Below are 11183 nucleotides of genomic sequence, written 5' to 3'. Positions count from 1 at the left end.
GCCCCATACTCCCTGGATGAAGCAAGTGGGGGTTGACCACAGCCTTTTCAGGGATCTTTGCAGAGTAGCACCTGCGCTTTTTGCTGCCAGGGATGAATTCAGAGGTGGTCCCAACAAACAGAGCTGTAACCCACATTAGGTGCCAAAACCATCTTTATTAGCAAAGTGTACACTAAAACTCCAGAGAAAGAGATGCTCACAGTTTTACTACTCTCAAAGGGAGCTCGATACATTACTTGAGCAGGCGGCCTAGGACTGTCACAGCATCTAACCGAACGGCAAGGCGGCAGTGCTAAGTGGGCTTCTCCTACGGGGGTGCTGCGGGAGTCTGCCAGGGAAAGGACTGGGGAGGAGGAAGCATCTATCAAACCTTTATCAAAAGAGAGAAGCTGGGAGGAAGGGCTGGAGATGAGGTGTCTGGGGCTTTTCGGCTTTCCAGGATTGTGCTTTTGAGTTTTGTGCTTTATGCCCAGGCCAGTGACCAGCTGGGTTTATCTGGGGAGTTGTGGGATGTGTGTTGGGGTTTGCAAGGCGCAATCAGCCTTGCTGGAGAAGTCGGTGCCCTAGGACTCGTGCTGAAGCATGCTGAAGTGGCAGGGGCTGTTGGCCCTTAGTTTCTCAGTGGCAGTCAAGTAAGACAAGGATAGTTTCTGTCCTCTGTCCTTGTCCTAGGCTTCCCACCTGCAGCTCCCCCCAGTACTGCACTGTGGAGATCTCCTCCTCCTCTGGTGACTACCCTTTCTGTAATGCCCACAGGCTCCGCTCGGCTAAGCCCAGTACCAATGCAATGGTCCCTGCTCCAAAGAGCTGACAGCAAAGTGGCCTCGCAGTTAAGAGCCATGGATTTGCTGTCCTCCGGTCGCTGTGGCTCACTTGGTTTGTGCCATTCTTGAGAGGAAGCCTTGGCAAGGAAGAGGCAGTGAGCGGGTACCGTTTGGCCTAGCCAGCTTGTTGGTGGCTGTAAGAAAGAACTGCTCTGGGTTCACTATAATGTGCAAATGAAACCTACTCTATGGGAACCGCTGGAAAACGTTGACCTTGGAAGCCAGCCACTCTACGCTTCCTTTCACGGTGGCAGAATACAGCTACAAATTATACCCCTGAGCCAATGGCATTGTCCTCCGTCTTACCCTTGCAGTCAAAATCAACATCAACTGACCGAGCTCGCAGTTGAGGTTCCTCTTGACTTGCTTCGCAGCCCCCACATCTCTAACTTCCAGGAAGCACTGGGTCGGAGAGGTGTCTCTGAATGTCCTGGTGCTCGGAAGATGCCTCCAAGTGCTCAGGGAGGGAAGGGAAACGAGAGCCCCGGAAGAGTCCCTGGGTATTTGGTGCCCTTTGGTGGGGAGGCTCTGGGTTCGGGAGAGGTGGGGAATGGTGCTCCTGCTCGGAGTGGACTGTCATAGTTTCGTCAGATGCCACAGCGAGGTGCATCCCGCTTGACAAGGAGTCCTTGGATTTCAAGTGGAACTTTTCTACCTCCGTGTAGCTCGGGCTCTGGTGGGAAAGGAGGAATCAGGTGGGTTATGGCAAAAGCAAAACAAAGTAGCTGCCATGCTCTCTCCTCACACCATCAGGTCCCAAGCCCCAAAATATTATTTTTTGCCTGAGGAAGCCTCAGAGCAGAGGAATCCACTCCCCTCTCTACTGATGGGGCAACCTGGTAGTGCTGGAGATGGCAGGCTGTGCCCCAAAATCAGCGATGCACTGGGCAGAAGCATGTCTAGGTAGATCTACTCCCATTTCAAGACCCCTGGGCTGTGCCTGGACCCATGAGTGCTTGGCTGTGCTTTGCATGCAGGGAGGCTGAAGGGAACCGCTGGCCCTCCAAGACCCATCTGCTCTGGGGCAGAAGGAAGCTCGGCTGGTGCTGAGCCAGGAGGGGTGGTCTTACCTGCTCCGGGGTTGTCGTCTCCTCGTCTTCCAGGGGTGCGCAGGGGGTGAGCGGCTCCAGGCTCCGCGGGAGGATGCCGTACATGGCCAGGTTGTGGGAGGACGGCGAGATGGGGCTGTATGCGGGTGGCACTTGGGACAGCTGGCGCTGCAGAAGCTGGAGGATTATATTAATGTCTGACGACATCCTGGACTCCAGCCTGGGGACAGAGGAGCCCGGCATTAGCACAGTGCATCCCGCTGCATCCCACGAGAGCCAGACCCATGGCTGGGCAGGGGAAGCACTGGGGAGGAGGTGCTGATTCAGCTGCCCGAGGGTGATGATCCTTTGCCTGGTGCTGCTTGGTGAGGTTTTGAGAGAGCTTCAAACCAGCACTGCCACAGAGAGATCAGTCCTGCCGTCTCTCTCCTGCCACACCCAATCATCCCCTGCCCAATTTTTTGTGGAGCCAAACTGGGATTTGGAGTGGGGAACTGAACAAAGCTAAAACTACCCTGGAGGGGGGAAAAAATTGCAACGGTTAGTTTTAATCTGGATCAATTCTCCAGGCCAGCTGCCTGTGCTGACAGATGGGAGCAGGTTGGTGCCAACCATTTTTAACTGAGGAATAGAAGGAAATGGAAAAGTAGAATAAGTCTCTTCCTTCTGCCTTGTCCTTGGCTGAAATGAGCAGCTCCGGCAGGAGCGGGCACAGCCCCCCTTGCAGGCAACAGTCCTGGCAGCACTTGCAGAGTGGGTAGGAGATCTGTCCCCTGCTGCTGGGGATGGCACATTGGTCAGACACTGAAATACATGTGTGGGCACTGCAGTAAAGTGAACTTAACATGGGCAGCAGCCGTGGGCGGGAGAGCAAGCCGCTTGCGTGGGTGCTGGCTGGGGCCTTTAAACCTGTGTCTCTGGTGTGGCCTCTTCCTTCTTGTTCAAAAATCATGTATTATTTTTTCTTATTTAGAGGGTAACAATGTGCACGAGGCTCGTTTGCTCGAGCAAGAGGATGCTAGCAGCTCTTTGCAGCAGGAAGAGGAGGCCTGCAAAGGGCTCAGGTTGTGAGCCTGTGGGTGGTTTCATGTCTGCAATTGCATCGACTCTGGAAGCAGCGGCAAAGCAGCAGATCCCAGGGGTGGTGGCACAGCAGCAGACGAGGTGCTGGGCTGCAGCCAGGGCCAGGACTTGCAGTTTGAGAAGCCGCTGCATTTGCAAAGCACTCCCACCACCTCCCCAAGGAATGCAGTGTCCTAGGAGATCAGGAGGTGGCATCTGCTGTACACAGAGCCCACTGCAGCCACCCCTAGAGAGCAGGAGAAGGTGATGGCCCAGAGCCCACCCTGGGTGCTCTCCAACCCTGTGCCCTGGGGACGTGCCCACCTGCTGAGCTGGGCCTGCAGGAGCTCCAGCCTGGACTCGATCTGCCCTGGTCTGTAGTCACTGTGCAGGGGGATGTCCCGCGAGCTGTGTACCAAGGAGATGTGTTGCAAAGGCTCTGGGTGGTCGTTTGGTCTTCGGTCCTCCCAGAAGGTGAACACGTTGGGGATGTCCAGGGGGGTGGCTGGAAGGAGAAGACACATCTCAGCACTTCTGTCTTGCATCCTTCAGGCCCACTGGCATGGAGGTGCTCCAGAGTCCATCACACAACACATTCATGGAGAGCCATCACCCTGACATACATGGTATTCAGAGAGAGTCCATCACCCTAGCACCTGAGGTGCTTATGGGGATCCATCACCCTGGCACCCCAGGTGCTCATGGACAGTCCATCACACTGGCACCCAACACGCCTATGGAAGGCGTTGCCCCATGGGGCAACCCCAAAGGGGTCCCTGGGTGCTAGGAGAAACTGCAGGGCACAGGAGGGACAGAGCAGATACTACTGGGGACAAAAGGCAGCAAAGACCCTCAGCCACATGTGTGGCTCCCCTCGAATTCATGTGAGTTGCTTGGCTCTGCCCCAAGACAAGGCCTTCATGCCCAAGCATCTCTCACCATCCTCCTGCCAGCTTTGGCTGTAGCTGTGGGTACCTGCATAGGACTGGCTCCTCTCTGCCGCCTGCTTGCCGACCTCTGTCCTGCCGGCGCTGGTGGTGACGAGGCTGAGCGTGGGCAGAGCAAAGTCATCCTTTTTGGATGTGGGGAAGGGCTCAGCTTTTGTAGGGCTGCCAGTCTTGACCTCGTCATCGCTGATCTGGGAGCAGGGAGTGGTGCTGCTGCCCAGGTCGTCCCACTGGTCCTTACTCAGCGGGTCCTGTGGGTTGGTGAGCTCTGAGTAGGTGTGATACTGCTCTGCATCAGAGATGCCCGTGTCTGGGTCTGTGGGGCAGCACAACAGGTTAATTTGGGGAGTACCACACACAGCAAAATCAGCCCCCATACCCTCTAGGGTGCCTGTAAGGCTGGGGTGTCCTACGGAGAGGGAGGGAAGGCAGCGTCGGTGCCCCCAGGATGGGAACATACAGGCTGGTCTGCAGGGACGGAGGCACCGGCAGCCACCTCTGCTTCGGGGTGCCTGCCAAGGCAGTAATTAAATAATGATCCTGCTCCCCAGCCCTGCAAGCCAGGCTCTGCCGACGCTGTGGGACTCACCAGGCTTGTTGGGCTGGCAAAGGGAGTGCTTGCGTCGGTGCGCCTGCCGGTAGGTGCAGTCATACTCCTCGCTGAGTGGTGAGCGGGGAACGCTGTCTGCCTGAGGGATGAGAGGGGCTGGTCACCAGGGAAAGGGTGCCATGTCCCATCCAGGGGTACCAACGCCCATCCATGGATGCCATGTCCCATCCATAGATGCCATGTCTCATCCATGGGTGCCATGGCCCTGGGTGCCATGGGGGCTACAGCCCATTCAGCATCCTCCTAGGGCTGGTCTCCAGCTACTTCTGCCTCTCCATCACTGCCCTGTCCCACCCAGTGACTTCTGGACTGGTTGCAGGGCTCAAGGGATCCTAGAGGCTGGCCTCGTTGCTCTGAGACTGAGTTGAGGGTGTCAGGGCCATGGGGAGGGAAGGAGCACCCTGAGGTGGGGCAGGACATCCCGGGGTGGGACAGGACATAGAGGGAATTTGACTTTCTTTTCTATCTTACCAGGCAAGTGTCTCTGAAAAAAATGTCAGAAAAAGACAAAGTCCAGTCATAAAGTTTAAGAGTCAAACAGCAATGACAAAAATGCTCCAAGCCTTTCAGATTGCAAACCAGATTATCTAAAAAGGGATTTTCAGAGAAAGCTGATACCCAACTCAATGAAGCATGAGAATATTTCTTACTTCAGCAGCCTCCAAACATGTGTGTGACCCACTTGTTCAGGCTGGAGCACTGCCTGGAGATGATTTACAAGTGCTGCAGAGCAAAGTACTACCAACATGGCTTGTGGGGCCAACTTTTCCAAAGAGCTCAGGAATGTGCAATATGCAAGTGCCTGCTGGGCTGTGGGGGAAATCATAACTCCATGGAGGGTGCCTTGGGAAACATGGCTGCTAGCCAATCCACCACCAAACTGAGGAGCACCTGTTGACATCCTTGCTTCAACCCTCCCAGTTGCCAAATTTAAGGCACTGACCACATCCCTCCATGGGACAACCCTGGCACTCACATCTCGCAGGTTGAAGGTGATCTCTAAGTTGCTCCAGAAGTTGTCAGAGAAGGCTGGGTACATATCCAAGACCTCCAGCAGGTCCTCCCTCTGGATCTTGTGCAAGTCGCAGTAGGTCAGGGCCCTCACGTCGGCGTTGGACTTCCCTGGGCGGGCATAGAGGCTGATGGGCTCCCCAAAGATGTCATTCTTCCCTGTGCCAAGAGACAGCTCATTAGGGGGAGGTGGGCACCCACTCCAGCTCCAGATGTACTGGACCAGCAGACCTCATTTTGGGGCTCATGAACAAGGGGATGCCCAGCAACCCTGACCCTGATCGTGGATGCTGGGGATTACACTGTAAAAGCCAGGGCAGTGGGTCATCAGTGATGGCTGGGGACTACTGAGCCATGCCCTGCTCTGCTCACTCCTTTGTGGCCTCTCCCTAACATCTACCAGGGATCCTCCATTCCCTGCCCACTGGGCTGGTGACCAGCAAGATGTTGAGGAACAACCTTCCCTTCTCCAGGACATGGAGAAGTCCTTCGCCCCTCACCTGCCACCCTTCGTCCACTGCTCATCGCCCATCACCCTTCACCCATCACCCTTTGCCTCTTGCCCGTCATCCCTTGCCCTCCCAGAAGGAAGGACTTTTCCACCTAAGATGGCCACCACAATGTCTTCCCGGAGGATCTCGATGGAGCCCCGGGAGATGAAGTACAGTGTGGTGAGGACATCTCCGTAGTGCACCAGGGTGTCTCCGGGTGGCGCGTGAGTCGTCTTGAACTTCATGGCCAGGGCACGCAGGCAGCCTTTGCTGGCTCCTCGGAAAGCCTTGCAGTTCTGGAGCAGCGTGCGGTTGAGGTGGAGGCAGATGTCCGCCTGCAGGCAGTCGGGGAAACCCTTCAGCACCTGCAAAGAGCGAGGGAGAGATGCCATCACGCCACCATCCCCAGGAAGGACTGCCATGGCAGCCCCGGGAGGCTGTGTGACACACAGCCTGAGATGCTGGGGCCAAACGGGGAGCCCCGGAGCCCAGAAAGCCAAAGCTGAGGACATCTTCTGATCTTCCCTTGGCAGATGCCTGCCTGTCTGTCCCTGGTTCGTACTGCATGCATCGGGGATGAGAGCACTCCCGAGCAATAAATAATAATAACCAGATCAATCTATTTATACCCACTGGTGGCATATTCCCCTTTTCATCTTTATGCCCACTAATCTTGGCTGAATGAGAGTACAAACTGGTAATGAGGTGCTGTCCTAATTAAACAGCACCTGCCTGAATGCCAAGAAGCAGCACGGGCTAGTTGTGTGCAGCAACAGCTAAATATACCCGTGGCAAATACCTCGCGTTGAATAAAAGCTAAATGTGAAGGTGAAATCAAGGTAAAACTCGCAATATGGAGAAAGCTGCTGCCACCGATAGCTCATGGTGCCAAGGTAAAATCCACCTGGGTCTGGGTTTCTTTTGGAGAGCAGCATATGGCCCCGGGGTCCCCCTTGCTCTCTTCTCACATCCCACTGGTGGCCAAATCTGGGACAAGCAGGCTGGGGCCGGTGAGCATGGCTTATTCCCAGCTCTGTCATGATCTCACAGGCTGGCAGCAGTGCCTTAGTTTCCCTACTGGGAAATTGGGGGTGGATGAATTGATCAGGCCGTGGGATGATTGATTAGATCGTATTGCATCTCAGCAGCATCCAGCAGGAATTGGTGTGAGCAGCGGCACGTCCAATCCGCAAGCTCAGCTCGTAGCAGGGGATTTGTGACCTGGGTTTGCACTAAGCTGGGAGAACCTGTGCTTGGTAGGGTGCCATGGCTTTGCTTCTAGTTATTGCCACTGATGTCCAGCCCAGGGTGTCTCCTCCATGAGAGAGGTTTAACCTGAATCTCTCCCAGCAGCAAACACGCAAATGCTGCCCAGTTGTTTAATGTGGCAGCAGCAACTGAAGATGGAGAGGTTGAATTCATGCAAATCTGTGTCCTGATGATGCTCAGGGATGGAGGAGGGTCAAGTCTTAGGGAAAAAGGGAGCATGAACTGGGAATGAGCAGGCTAACGACTAACGACCTGCCCAGGGCCAAGAGACGGGGAGTACCAACTTCCATCTCTTTTCTTGCCTCATCCTTTCTCATTCCTCTCTCTGCCTTGCAGCTGGCTGAGCCAGCACGTTTGTGCGCTGAACCCTGTGGCCATGAGCCAAGTCCTACCACCCCGGCCCCAGCCCGGGACTCCTTGGCTGAGCCCCCTCCTCACCCCTGCGGTGCCCCGGCGCCGTCGGCACAAGCCTCCCCGCCGGGCTCGGAGACACACCGCCTCTCCAGCGTGGCTCCGCCATTGATCCCCCCTTTGCTAACAAACAGCTGCCTCTCCGGGCTCTAATTAAAATGGATTGAGGTTTATTTAAATGCCCTCCTTTCCCTGCCACTGAGAGCGGGATGCACTTTGCTTAGCAACCGGCGGTGTGGAGAGGAGCTGGATCGATACCTGCTCCGCGGCTCTGTGACACCAACAGACACCGGCCTGAAAGAGCTCGGCGCCGACGGTGGCTCTGAGCTCCTCGCCAGCGCGCCGGCACCAAACCCGCTCTCTGGCCAAGAAATGCCATCATGGCCCTGGAAAACCTCTGGGTAGATGTGGAGGGATGGACAGACAGAAGGGGAGAAGGAGAAAGGGGGATGCAGGAGGCGAATGGGTAGACAGACTCTGTCTCCAGCCTCCCAAGTCTTCTCCTGCCTCCTCTCCACCCTGGTCGAAAGGATGGAAATGTTTGGGTGGACCCAGAGCTGGACTCCAGGTCGTTCAGGACAAGGTGCCGTGAGGACATGGGGCTTCCCCACCCCGTACTCACCGCATTCATGTCGATGCCATTGGTGTAGGACCAGGCGTGCTGGAAATACTCCTCCAGGCGCTGGCGCAGGGGGTTGGGGATCTGGTGGAAGCGGATGAACTCCTTGACCCGCAGCATCTGCGTGTGGTAGCGGGCTGTGCCCGAGTACAGGCGCTGGATGATAGCAGAGACGTTGCCAAAGATGCTGGCGTACATCAGAGCTGCAACGAGAGGGCGGGACTCAGCAGGACATGAGGAGATGCGTGTCCAACTACATTGGACCTGGAACCAGCAGATTTCCAAAACCCATACCTACCATGGACCTGAAACCAGTGGGTTTCCGAAACCCATATTTCTATCTATCACTCCATCCATTTGTCTGTGCAGAAGAGGCACAGGCAGATGCTGTCTTAAAATCCCACGTGCTCTCCCTGTTTCTCCCCAGAGCAGCCCCTCCAACCTCCAAAGCAGGGATGGGGACAGCAGGACACGCGCAGGCACTCACAGCCAATAAGCATGACACAGATGGAGAAGATCTTCTCAGAGTTGGTGTTGGGTGAGACGTTGCCAAACCCAACGCTGGTGAGGCTGCTGAAGGTGAAGTAGAGGGCAGTGACGTATTTATCCTTGATGGATGGGCCGGAGGAGAGGTCGCTGTCATTGTAGCGCTTGCCAATCTGGTCACCCAGGTTGTCCAGCCAGCCGATCTTGTGCTCCATGTAGGGCCGCTCCACGTTGCCGATGGCATACCAGATGCAGGCCAGCCAGTGGGCAATGAGGGCGAAGGTGCACATGAGCAGGAAGAGCACGGCTGCTCCGTACTCAGAATAGCGGTCCAGCTTGCGGGCGACACGGACCAGGCGCAGCAACCGGGCGGTCTTCAGGAGGCCAATGAGGGTGGTGGTCTGCAGGGGCAAGGTGAGAAAACTCAGGGACAAGCAGGGGATAAATCTGGCCAAAGGCATGTCTCCAGCCTAGCTGTGCTCCCTTTGAAGGATAAAAATGCATTGCTAGAGCATGAATCACCTTGTCCTGGAGGTGACGTCTGAAATAGGTTAGATGAATCATGCCACAGAACGGGCAGTTTCCCTCTGCTGACCATAAAGGCAACAAGCTCTGGGATTACAGGTGAGCGAGTGAGAGGAGCCAAGGCCAACTCCATGTTTCCTGATGGGTCCTCACCTTGCCAAATGTTGCTCCCAAAACAGCTGCCTTTCACCCCACCCCATAGGCTCTTAGCTGAGGTGAGGCCTCCGGGTAGCACAGTAACCACAGGACCATCCCACTGCCAACATTTTGAGTCTGGCTGGCAATGCAGCCCAAAATTTGGCCTTGCTGGCATGTGGGGCTGGTCCCTAAACTGAGCTCCCAGCCTGCTCTGCTGGGTCCAGTTAGACACTATCTTAGCACTTACAGTAGGGTCTGTGTGGCTGTCTGGCCATACTAAATAAAATTCCAAGTCCCAGCTGCTTAATAAAAACATGTAATGACATCCTTGTCCATCCCCCTGACTCACCACCCCTCTCCTTGCAGATCTAGCCATCCACTGCTTACATTAAGCCATCCACATCCTTCTCTTTCTCTCCCATACATCTCTCCCTATCCATGCATGAGTCCCCTCCTGTCCCGATGGACCTCCAGGCCCTGCCTGTACCTCATCAGAGCCAGAGCGGAAGATGAGCAGGTCAAAGGGGATGGCGGCGACCATGTCGATGAGGAACCATCCCTTGAAGTAGTGGATGGCGATCTTGCCAGGGTGGCTCACCACCTCATCGTTGACGTTGACGTAGGTGGTACGGAAGTTGATGACAATGTCCACAATGAACATGATGTCCACGATGAGGTCAATAATGTTGAGTGGGTCACAGGAGTAGCTGCAGTCCCAGTGCTTCTCCTCCACCTGCTCCTCATTGAGCAGGAAGGCGGCCGAGTAGGGGGTGAAGACAGCTGTGTAGATGACCAGCAGAAGGATTAGCCAGTCCCAGACAGCCTTGAAGGGACTGTAGTGCAGGATGGTCCATCGGTGGATGCGCGGTGCCTGCAGCTTGTACTCGGGAAGGACGTCAGCACCCAGGGATAGCACCTGCCAGGAGATGGGTGTGAGGACGGGAGACCAGGAGAGAGGCTGGGTAAGACCAGGAGCCAGGCAAGGGGCTCCCACATGCTGGTAGGACAGTGAGGAGCATGCAGTGGGTTTCCTACACCCTTTTCACCTTCGTTGCCTTCATATGTGTTTGTCCAGGAGGCCACAAGGTGAGTTGCCCACTATGGCTGACACCAAGGTCTGCCCAGCTCCTCGTCTGTCTCTGATGGCCAGAGCACCCTTGGGGCAGCTGTTTACCTGCTTTATGCCCTTCAGACCCTACCATGCCAGCAGAGAGGAAAGTGCCTCCTGCCTTGCCTCCTTCTACCCTCAGCTCTGTGCCACCAGCCCAGGAGCTGCTGGGTATCCCTGGCACAGGGCTATGGGGATGGGCAGCTTGGAGATGCAGTCCCACGGCTGTGCCATGGCCCGGCCCCAAACGTGATGGCACATTAGGCATCCCACAAGCCTTGCACGGTGCCTTTCATGGCCCCAGCAGGGACCTTCCCCCCTTGATGTCCCTCTGGCACAGTTGTCTCCCAAGCAAAGGGGACAGGTTGGGCCACCCCCAGCAAAGTCTGGCCTTGGGTAATGCCCATTTCCCATCTGAGCACCCCAGGGACGGGGTGACCTGTGGCCACTGATGTGCAAACGCCATCATCTCATGCGCACAGGCATCCTCCCATATTGTCATGCGTCCCCAGGTCTGTCTGCCCTCATGGAGACACGCTCCCACGGCACCAGTGAGTCCCCACACGTCCCAGGCCTGTCCCAGCTCCCCCCTCCAGGACCAACGCTAGCTCCCGATGGGCTCTGAAGCCACTC

At 56.0% G+C, this 11183-nt stretch overlaps 1 protein-coding gene across 3 annotated transcripts in view; it reads right to left on the bottom strand.

The window, feature by feature from the left end:
- Nucleotides 1-141: 141 nt before the first annotated feature.
- The window catches only part of KCNH6 (potassium voltage-gated channel subfamily H member 6), a 33943-nt gene continuing 22901 nt past the window's right edge, over nucleotides 142-11183 (bottom strand). For all 3 annotated transcript variants that reach the window (XM_052785107.1, XM_052785108.1, XM_052785109.1), the window contains 10 exons: nucleotides 9930-10358; nucleotides 8781-9180; nucleotides 8297-8496; nucleotides 6107-6359; nucleotides 5469-5662; nucleotides 4472-4571; nucleotides 3911-4198; nucleotides 3260-3440; nucleotides 1895-2093; nucleotides 142-1497 (listed from right to left, as the gene is read on the bottom strand). In XM_052785107.1, the coding sequence (XP_052641067.1) occupies nucleotides 1210-1497; nucleotides 1895-2093; nucleotides 3260-3440; nucleotides 3911-4198; nucleotides 4472-4571; nucleotides 5469-5662; nucleotides 6107-6359; nucleotides 8297-8496; nucleotides 8781-9180; nucleotides 9930-10358 (2532 nt within the window). In that variant the 3' untranslated portion in view covers nucleotides 142-1209. The remainder of the gene's footprint in view (nucleotides 1498-1894; nucleotides 2094-3259; nucleotides 3441-3910; nucleotides 4199-4471; nucleotides 4572-5468; nucleotides 5663-6106; nucleotides 6360-8296; nucleotides 8497-8780; nucleotides 9181-9929; nucleotides 10359-11183) is intronic.

Source organism: Harpia harpyja, chromosome 4 (genome assembly GCF_026419915.1).
Source record: "Harpia harpyja isolate bHarHar1 chromosome 4, bHarHar1 primary haplotype, whole genome shotgun sequence".
Taxonomy (NCBI): Eukaryota; Metazoa; Chordata; class Aves; order Accipitriformes; family Accipitridae; genus Harpia; species Harpia harpyja.
This window is presented reverse-complemented; position numbering and strand designations above follow the sequence as displayed.